General features: G+C 30.7%; 1 protein-coding gene across 1 annotated transcript; it reads right to left on the bottom strand.

The window, feature by feature from the left end:
- Window positions 1–2,545: 2,545 nt before the first annotated feature.
- On the bottom strand, window positions 2,546–4,944 carry LOC130997376 (probable WRKY transcription factor 53). Its single transcript, XM_057922663.1, has 3 exons — window positions 4,317–4,944; window positions 4,073–4,201; window positions 2,546–3,353 (listed from the first exon to the last, which is right to left on the bottom strand). The coding sequence occupies exons 1-3, from the start codon at window positions 4,577–4,579 to the stop codon at window positions 2,780–2,782; spliced, it is 966 nt and encodes a 321-aa protein (XP_057778646.1). The 5' UTR covers window positions 4,580–4,944; the 3' UTR covers window positions 2,546–2,779.
- Window positions 4,945–11,005: the final 6,061 nt, after the last annotated feature.

Here is an 11,005-nt window from a genome sequence, read left to right as displayed (position 1 = left end):
TATCTTACACCTTTCTTACACCAATTGTACTTGTGTAAGAAAGTGTAAGAACTTTTTCAATTTTCAATGTCTACCTATCAACATCAAAGCCACTTTTTTCAAAGTAGGTAGTTTCCATAGACATTTCTTCAAAGTGGGTAGTTTTATTTTCATCCCTTAATATAAACTATATATCAATTCAACAACAACAACAACAATAACAATAACAATAACAATAACAATAATAATAATAATAATTAAAAAAAATTAACTGAATATATTTAAGTTGAATATTGAAAAAATTAAAAATTAAAAAAAAATCACAACATTAAAACAAATATTATGAAAAGGAAAAAAATAATATTTCCTCCATCCCATAAAAACATGTATAGTTTTTCTTTCTCGTCTGTTCCATAAAAACATGCATACCTCATTTATAATAATAATTCTCCCACTAAACATCACAATCAATGTGAGACCCTTTCTTCAATCACACTACACTCTATAGGATTTCTCAAAACTCGTATCGTCTCATACTATACATGTTTTTATGGACGGAGGGAGTAAGTTAAGAAAATAAAAATGAGAGAGAATTTTTAAAAATTTTAATCTTTAAATAAATACAATGCATGTTAAATAGTTTATGATTAGTCAAATTTTAAAATTTTAGAAAGAAAAAAAAAGAAGATAAAGAAAAAGAAAATAAAAAATTATATAGTTTACAAATAAATCATCGATTTTATTATAACTATAAAATTGTCACTCAATTTTGCAATTGATTATAAATTGAGAGTTGCCTTTTTAATACAATATAGATATAGATAGACGTTACATATCTTTTATAATGTACGATTTTTGAACTACAAGTTAAAGCGAAAAAAATAAAATAAAAAAATCAACGATTAGTTTTGTAGATGTGATATTCTAAAAGAAAATTCAAAAGAAAGTGACACAAATTGTAATAAAAAAATTATATTATAAATAGAAAAAGAATCTCATTTTATAAATAGTATAATAATGATAATTAATTATATTATGAGTGGAAAAAGAGGTTTATCATGTAATAGAATAAATAAATAAGTTAATATATAGGGTTAATGATTCTTTTTACCCATTCTCAAAGACAAAAAATAAAAAATACCCACTATAAAAAAAAACTATAAAAACTACTCATTTTGAGCTTGGAAAGACAAAGCTACCCTTACATAATTCATAAAAAATGCTGAAATTGCGAACTTTGTTCGACATGCTCGACTAATGCACGTCGAGCATTGCGTATTTGTGATAAATATATTAATGCTCGACTTCTACGAGTTGAGCAATAGTGATAAATACTCCAATGCTCGACATGTTCGACCATTACGAGTCGAGCAATTGTAGTCGAGCACTCTTAGAAAATACACTAATGCTCGACATTTATCGATTACAAGTCGAGCATCAGTTGTCGAGCATCAGTGCAAAATACACTAATGCTCGACATAATAGCAAAAATGTCCTAAATGGGTATATTTATATGTTTTATAGGTGGATATTTTTTATATTTTGTCTTTCAAAATGGGTATATATCATTTTGCCCCTAATATATATATTGAGTTTATATGCTGTGAAATAATGTCTATAAAACAAGACTAATTTTTATGTACATCTTAAAATAAAAATTGAGACTATTTTTTAATAACAGAAATTTTTGTTTTTTTTGTTTTTGTTTTTTTGTAGTTTACCATTTGATCTTATCCCATAATACATATTCCAACTCTCTCTCTCATATATATATAGGGCTGGGGAAATATACCGAAAACTCGGTATATCGGTCATACTGTACCAAAAAATACCGTAAAATATCGAACTTAAGGTATACCGGATTTTTCGGTAAAGTATGATACCGTGGATCGGTGGGGGAGGAACTAAAATTTGAAAGAGGAAGAAGGTGGGAGAGAGAAAGAGGATGGGGTGACTTGGAATTAATAAATTATTATTATTTTTTTAATATTTTGTAAATGCAAAACGATGTCGTTTTGGTTTAATCGATGCCACGTCAACTGCCATGTCAATTTCAATTTCGACTAATATTTAGTTGTGGGAGAATTGCAACAATCTTTAAATTTGTGTATTTTTTGACAACTTTCAAAGTTGATGGGAAAAACCAAAATAGACTCAAAGTTCATGTATATAGATGCCAATAATCCAATTAAATAAGTGATTTTATACACCAGCCATATTTTTCTCACTATCAATAGCCATTTATTTTACAGAAAAACTAAAACAAATAAAAGTATTATGCTATCACTGTAGCTCCAATTTTAATTAAAAAATTAATTAATTTTTAGCCCATTTCCCATGCGATAGAACATGGATTGGTTTGAATTATGTTGTGCTCTCGTTTTGTGAAATTATGATATGTGCATTTATTGGATTAGTTGGTTGTTTTTTTTGGTGTGAAGGGAACGACCACCATTTTGCCCTCTTCAATCCTAAACCATGCTTCCAATTTCTTACAATTAATATCGAAATTAACTCATTCTAAACGACTTACTGTATTTGTTTCTAAAATCAAAGACACAAAACATCAATATTAATTCAAGAATATTATATCACCAACTCTAGGTTCAAACAGGACTAAAACCTTGTGAGAAAAATCAAAATGGCCAACTAGAGAGAATACAAGAAAAAAGAGTGATTACAAGTTACTCTTGCAAAATCTACACTAGTTCTTGAAAAAAAAAAACAAAAACTCTCTTGGTCAGCATCATCTCTTTCTGCTATCAATTTATCAACAATTTACAACTGCATTCTGAGATCTCTAGAAGAATTCGTCGAGGAAGTGAGATTCAAAATCCACTTCATCGATGGAGATGTCCAAATCTCCCAATGAGAAATCTGTGATTGGTGTTGGATTTGAAATTATCTCACCAAAATCCGATTCCGAGCTCTGCAAACTGTTGCCGAAGCCAAAATCGTTGACAAGGCATGGCGATGGCGAGAAGTAGGACTCGGAGGTGGCCGAGGACAGGAACGAGGAGGGCGAGTAGCTCATTGTGATGAACCTATTAGGCTCGGAGAAGAACTGAGGCTCCACATTTTCACACTCAATTGGAGTGGAAGGGAAGGAGAAGGAAGGAAGATCCTCCTCGTCTTTGGAATCAATTACATCCCGCTTCTCAGTTTTAATGAGGCTCGGCCCGTTGCTAACGAGTGTGGAACACGCTAGGCTCTCTTGTTCCTTCCTCTCTTTGCTCTGCCTCAGCCTCTCCTGCCTGCAGCTGTGCTTCCCTCTGTATATCACCTCAAAGACTGTCGGATCCTCGTCTGCTCGTTGCACCTGCTTCGTGGCCAAGCACCCTTGCGTGTTGCGATGAGTGCATCTATAATACGCCCTGCAATAGCCATTCGACCAAGAGATCAACATACATTCACAATCACAGACAAAAAGTAAATCCTTTTCAACTAATTAACTCTGCCTACATGCATCGACAAAGCTAACAAAATGCACGAAACGAGCAATAATAAGCTGAAATGTAACAGAGAAATCGAATCGGTTAAACCTATGGGACCGGGGAGATCGAAGCAAGCATATTTTCACTAAAACAAATCTTGACAGAGCAAGTGGCTTAGGCTAAATTAATGTCCTTTATCTTGAGGCTGTGTGTAGGTCCAAGATTTCTGCTAAACTAGCAAGTGGCATATTTAAAACAACAGAAGCAGCAACTTGCTAGATTGCAGTACAAAAGAATTAAATGATTTAGCAATAGATGGAAGTAGGTGATATCTTTCCTCATTGAAGACAAAGTCATAACACACAACTACAACATATTGTCCAAAATGACTTCATCATCTTCATCCAAAAGCACACATCCTCAAAGTCAAAACCTCCCCCCAAAAAATCATGTAATAATCAAAACTTCATCTTTAACCTTGGATGATCACAACTACAACATGTACTAAACTAAAATGACTCCATCCTCAAAGTCAAAACCTCATGTAATAATCAAAAGTTATCTCTAACCTTGGATCATTCACAACTACATGTCCAATAATGACAAACAAATCTCCTCAAAGTCAAAACTCATCTAATAATCAAAACTTCATATCTAACCTTGGATGAGTAGCCCCCAAAATCTCTTTCTGCCCATATTTCCTCCAATTGTAGCCATCATCAAGCTGGGCTTCACCTCCTGCCCCAGAAGAAATACGCACGTGCTCACTCCATCTCGGCATAGTCTTCCTACATTACACATAAAACCAACAAAAACTTAATCAACAACCTTAGTCATATCAAAACTAGAAAGCCCAAATAATTATAAGACCCAAAATCAAAAGCGCAAAAAAAAAAAAGTAACCTTTTCTTGGAGTTGTGATCAGACCCTTCACTTCTGGGAGAGCCCTCGATCGAAATCGACGGCTCAAAACCGCCGTTTTCGATGAGAGCAAGAAGCGTTATTGCATTCTCGTAGGAGGAGAGAATGCTCTCCACCAAAACATCGCATGCCTCTGTTGGATTTTTTGTGGGGTGGAGCTGCCTCTTCAGCTCATTCGCGAGCTTCTTCCCCTCTGTTAGCACAGTAATCACAGTTTTCTTCTCGGAAACTCCAACTTTCTCCATTTTCGAAACAAAGATAAAATATAGTATAATTTTTTTTTTGCTTTTTGCAAGATTCTGGATTGTGTGATCAAGAAAAGCTGGGTTTCAAGATTGTTGAATGTAGAAGATCATAATGATTAATAAGAACTGGGTTTTAATCTACTTGAAAAAGGGATCGTGAAATCTTTGTAAAGTTTTGGTCTTGATCAAGAATTTGAATATTTTGGACATGGAATTAAATGGGGAGATGGTGAGGTTTTTGAATGTGTTTAGTGATGATAGGAATGAGGAAAGAGAGGTGGAAGATATGATTATATAAGGCAAATAACTATGTGAAAAAGAAAAGATTTTTGACTGGCTAAAGGTACTTGGATTTTTGTTTTTAATATTTCTTTATTTTTATAATATTATTGTAATGAAATAATGTTGGGAGTTGGGTGGTTTTGAGATAACAAGATTGTATAAATCGTGTAGCTGACCGTTTCAAAGGCTACAGCCACACACTATTGCGCAGGGCATCTTACATTTTGCACCACTTTATTTGAATTTGTGTTTTTAATTATTTTATTATTTAAATTGGAAAATAATGTAATTTGGTCTTAACTAACTAGTATTTCTAGATATAGAGGTTGTTTTCGGCTAGATAAATATTAATCGAGAAGAGAAGGTGCTTTTGTCTTCGATAAACTAGCTCTAGAAAGCCTCTAAACTTTTACATGGTGAAATATTTTTAGAGTTAATCATATTTTTTTAAACATAACCTCACTATCTTAACACTTCCAACTCAAAATTCCAATAACCCCACACAATATTATTTCCACTCAGTATGGAATTAACTATAAATACATGGTTCTTTTTCTTTTCTTTTTTGAAAGAAAACACACAAGTTATAAATCAAACTCAAAATGGAATACAATTTCTAGGCTTGCAGAATGGGTTTATAACCTTTTTGACGACGAATCTTTTAGATAGAGAGTTTCTGAAGGAAGATTGTTTTTATAAATAAATTGGGTCCTATATTTCCTTTGTGAAAATTAAAAGCTAATAAAATGCCTAAAATAAGAGGCCTAAAGTCGTTATTGGAACAAAGATTTTGTCAATAGGACTAATAGTCATTTAGATATAAATCTCTTGTCTTTATATTGTGAAATTATAAATAGCACGTTCCTTGATAAAACAATTATCTAAATTCTTTAACAAAGAATATGATCACTAATGAAAATGAACTATTTGTATAAGAGCACTCCCAGCAGAAATCTCAAAATTATGCTCCTATATTCCTCCCTAAAGCTTCCCTATTTAATTTTAGAATCTCAATTTTATAAATACATACACCAGATCTCATATTTTCTACATAAAAATAATAATTATGTGTGAGCCCTACTAATTATAAGCTTAAAATAAATTTAGGGTGGGTGTAAATTTAAGATTGAATTTAGGTAGGTGTAAAAAATTTTGTGGGCCCCATCTAATTTAGGGCACCTGCTGGATGCATTTTTTATCTCATTTTCAATTGTTTTAGCCTAAATTTAGAGTTAGTAATACATGTATTCTTTATCTCAAACTTGTGTCCTTACATTATATTTCTACGGCATAAGACTTTTACGTATGTGTGTATATGTAAATGTAAATATAGAAGGAGTCAAATCTTACACGAAATTTCTGAGCACTCATCATAAATATCAGTGACAAGTAACTTGATTTTAGTTTTTTTTTTCTCTCTTTTATATCTTTTAAATTTGGCATCAAAATTACATATTAACAGTACTTACGATAATTGCAAACAAGGAGACACCTCTTAAAATATAAAATAAAAATATTTTTCAGTTCTTAGATCATCAAAATTTACGATTAATTAATTATCTTGTTGGATGAATTCATGATCTTGAGTTTAAATCCCACAAATAGCAAAAATAGTAATTTTCGCAATTCAGACATTTATACAACGAATTTATACGTGTTTACATACAATTTTTCTAAGATTAAATCTCATCTATTAGATTATGAGTAGATCAATGATGCAAATTTATTTCTATTTTATACTCTAAGAACTGTTTTAGTCTAGCCCCTACTCCCCCCACCCCCACCCCCCAGCTATCAAATAGTGTGTACCATATCACTCCTCGTGTGTGTGTGTGTGTGTGTGTGTGTATAGGGATCGCTCAAATGAGATGAGGCCCCCTATTTTTAGTGAGATCTTATACATGATCTTGTACTTTTATTTTATCAATCCTATGGTTGATATTGTACCTAGAGGGTGAATTTTTTTCTCAAGGTTCGAATCCTGGAGGGAGCAAAATATTTTAAATTTCGTTATTCATCAGTATCTACTACATTGTTCATTAGTATATATGTCTTATTCATTGTACTCAGCGTCTCACGAAAAATAGGGAGTCTCACTAGAGTGCACCCATATATATATAGGGGAGGGCTAGAATAAAAACACATTTTTTGTATAAAATAGGAACAATTTTAAGCCATTTGATCATCAAGATCTACGGTTGATTCATCACCTTGTTGGATGAATTCAGGTCCTTAGTTCGAATTCGAAAGGTAGCGAAAAAATTATTTTTCGCAATTCATACAGTTACACAGTCAATTCATACGTGTTCTACATAGAATTCATACATTTTAATTCGTTTATAATTTATACAAAAAAATATATTTTTATTCTAGCTCACCCCTATATATATATATATATAGAGAGAGAGAGAGAGAGAGAGAGAGAGAGAGAGAGAGAATGGTTTCGATGAGATCATTCATATATGATGTGATCTTAAATTGATCTGGTATTCATATGGAGGTCCAGGAGGGGGGAATTTTTTACTTGGTTCGAATTCTGTAGGGAGCAAAAATTTTACTTTTTGAATATCGTTATTCAACACTATATACTATCTCATTCAACAATATGTACTAGCTTATTCCTTATTCTCACGAAAAATAGCAATCTCACTAGAACCTAACCATATATATAAGAGTTGGCTAAAATAAAACACCTTTTAGAATATAAAATATGAACTATTTCCAGCCCTTAAATCATCAAGATCTACGGTTGATTCATCACCTTGTTGGATGAATTCATGGTCCCGAGTTCGAATCTCATAGGTATAAAAAAAAATTATTTTTCGCAATTCATACATTTACGCAGCGAATTCATACGTGTTCTACATAAAATTCATACATTTTAGGTAATTCGTCTTTTATATGTTAAAAAGTGTTTATACCGTAGCCCTCCACTATATATATATATATATATATATATATATATATATATATATATATATATATATATATATATATAGAGGTGGGCTATAATAAAAACACATCTTTTTGTAAAAACTAAAAACGGTTGAATTCTATGTAGAACACGTATGAATTAGCTGTGTAACTGTATGAATTGCGAAAGGTCCTGAATTCTATGTAGAACACGTATGAATTGGCTGAATTCATACAGTTACACAGCTAATTCATACGTGTTCTACATAGAATTCAGCCGTTTTTAGTTTTTACAAAAAGGGTGTTTTCACCCTAGCCCAACCCTATATATATATATATATATATATATATATATATATATATATATATATATATATATATATATATATATAGGGTAGTGCTATTCAATGGTCTTCCTTTAGTCTATAATATAAGACTAAATCATGACCATTGATCATTCATTATCGACGGCTGGATTGCATTTTTAAGGGATTGTAAAGTTCATTTAATAAGTTAAATTATGCAGATGCGTGGCTGACGTAAGGGTATAATTGCCCATATGAATTTGACTTTCTAAATCATCTATTTTTTCGTTTTCGAATTTCAAGCATCAATTAAATAGGAAACTGAAGATTTGCAATGATTACTTCTGGGTATATTTAAGGGAGAGAAGAAATTATAGTAATAAATGATTCCCTACCTAAATTTTCACCGAATCTTTCTGATGATATCAATAAAACTTTGATTTTTTTTTCATTGTGTACATATAAATGGTATTTTGTTATGAATAATACATGGGAATGTATGAATTATTTCATAATAGTTAATGAATTATTAGTTGTGTACTATTTACATGAATAAATAGGCGTGTGGTATGATTTTTTCCTGAAGACTAATTATGTATATACATGTGTTTGTATTAATTTTTTTATAATTTAATATTGATGTTGGCAGAATGAATATTTTAGTTCAGATGAATGAACCATCTTAAACATCTTTATTATATATTATTATTTGTGAGGTAAATTATGTTGTATAATTGTGTTTTAGGCTAATTCTGTTTTTTTGGTTTGTTAATTTGATTGTGACTACGCAGGAGATGCAAGAGTATAATAAAATGTTCATACATTTATAATAAAAATATTCATACAGAAAATATGCAAAACTCACTGACTCAAAGGGTCATATAGAACAAAAATTCGTACATAAAAATTCATATAGGTATAATTTAAAATATTCATACATATATACTTAAAATATTGATATATGTATGTTAAAATATTCGCGCATAAAATGTGAAAAATTCATGGACTTAAAGTATCAAATAGAAATAAAATTGTTACAGAAACTATGTAAAGAATCAAAAACATTCATATAGGTATACTTAAATATTCATATAAAAAGGCATAAATAAAATGCATAAATAAATTTTCATACAGCGCAAATGACTTGGTTAATTAAGATATGGAATATGTGTTCCCATAAATAGTGGGATACATATTAATTAATGGAAATGTAATTACATTATTAACCTCCTTTAACAATTCGGATAACCCATTTAAAACAACATTTGTCCGTTGATCTAATTGAGATGAAGAGTTGATATTGAGTCTTATTTTATAGTATAAGATTGAGTCTTATTTTAGCGCAACCCTATATATATATATATATAGGGAAGAGTTCAATGGAGACCACTCCCCAATATAAAGAATGAAGTCCAAATCAGAGCCATTGATCTCACCAAAATCAATGAATCAGATTCATCCGAATTCTTCAAGTTTAGGAAATTCCGTAAATTCCTCATTTTCTAATTCTGGGAACCAACAAACATTATTATGAACTTATGAACATAAGTATGCTTATTTGTATGTTCATTTATTTTTATACGAACATTAGTATGTTCATTTGTTTTTTATACGAACATATCGACGAACATTAGTATGTTCATTTATTTTTTATACGAACACATCGACGAACATTAATATGTTCGTAAGTTCATAATAATGTTTGTTGGTTCCCAGAATTGGAAAATGAGGAATTTACGGGATTTCCTAAACTTGAAGAATTCGGTTTAATCTGATTCATTGATTTTGGTGAGATCAATGGCTCTGATTTGATCTCTATTATTTATATAGGGAAGTGGTCTCCATTTAAGCTGACCATATATATATATATATATATATATATATATATATATATATATATATATATATATATATAATAGGGGAGGGCTACAGTGAAAACACTTCTTAAAATATAAATATAAATATTTTTTAATGTACGAATTTTATCCAACAGGGTTACGAATTCATCCAACAGGGTTACGAATTGTGAGATTCGAACTCAGGACTACGAATTCATCCAAAAGGGTTACGAATCAACCGTAGATCTTGATGATCTAAGGGCTGAAAATTGTTTATATTTTATATTTTAAGAAGTGTTTTTATTTTAGCCCTCCCCTATATATATATGCTACATAATTGTTATCTTTTTTCTCTTATATATTTATTTTTATTCTAATACTTCATAAATTGTTATTGAGATCATTAATTTTATGAATTACATAAAAAATTTAAAATTTAATTTGTTCTTTTTCTTTATTATTTAAAGTCAAAAGGAATATGAACAAATCAAATTTTAATTTTTATGTAAATTATAAAATTAATAATCTTAATAACAATTTATAAAGTATTATATTCAAGTTGGTGGCCTTAATGATATTAATAAACAGTTTATAAAATTGATGATCTTAATAATCATCATATCCAGGTTCGTCCAAAAGCGGCTGCTCCACCTTATTTTATTTTCGTCAGTTGGTGACCTCTACCTCTTTCTTGGATTAAAGTTAATACATATGAGTCTTTAGCTGGTGCTCTGGGTACGATTCATGTTGGGGTGTTTTCAGAGATTTTGCAAATAATGTGAAAGGTTGCTTTCATGTTGATGGTGGCATCGGTTTTGCTTTTGAAGCTAAGCTTCTTGGCATGATCACTGCTATAGAATTCATTTATACGCATAAATTGTTTAAGCTTTGGCTCGAGGTTGATTCTACTTATGTTGTTAAGCTCTTTTTTTTTCGCGATCTATTGTAGTTACTTGGCGCTTCTTCACTAGATGGAAACGAGTTCTAAATCTTCTTCAATCTTTTAACGTTCATGTTTTTCATATTTTGTGTGAAGGAAATCAGGTTGCAAATATTATGGCTAATCGAAACACTTCATCTGATGTCAG

The sequence above is a fragment of the Salvia miltiorrhiza genome, chromosome 8, assembly GCF_028751815.1.
Source record: "Salvia miltiorrhiza cultivar Shanhuang (shh) chromosome 8, IMPLAD_Smil_shh, whole genome shotgun sequence".
Classification (NCBI taxonomy): domain Eukaryota; kingdom Viridiplantae; phylum Streptophyta; class Magnoliopsida; order Lamiales; family Lamiaceae; genus Salvia; species Salvia miltiorrhiza.
Note: the sequence above shows the minus strand (reverse complement) of the source record. Positions and strands in the feature narration are given on the sequence as shown.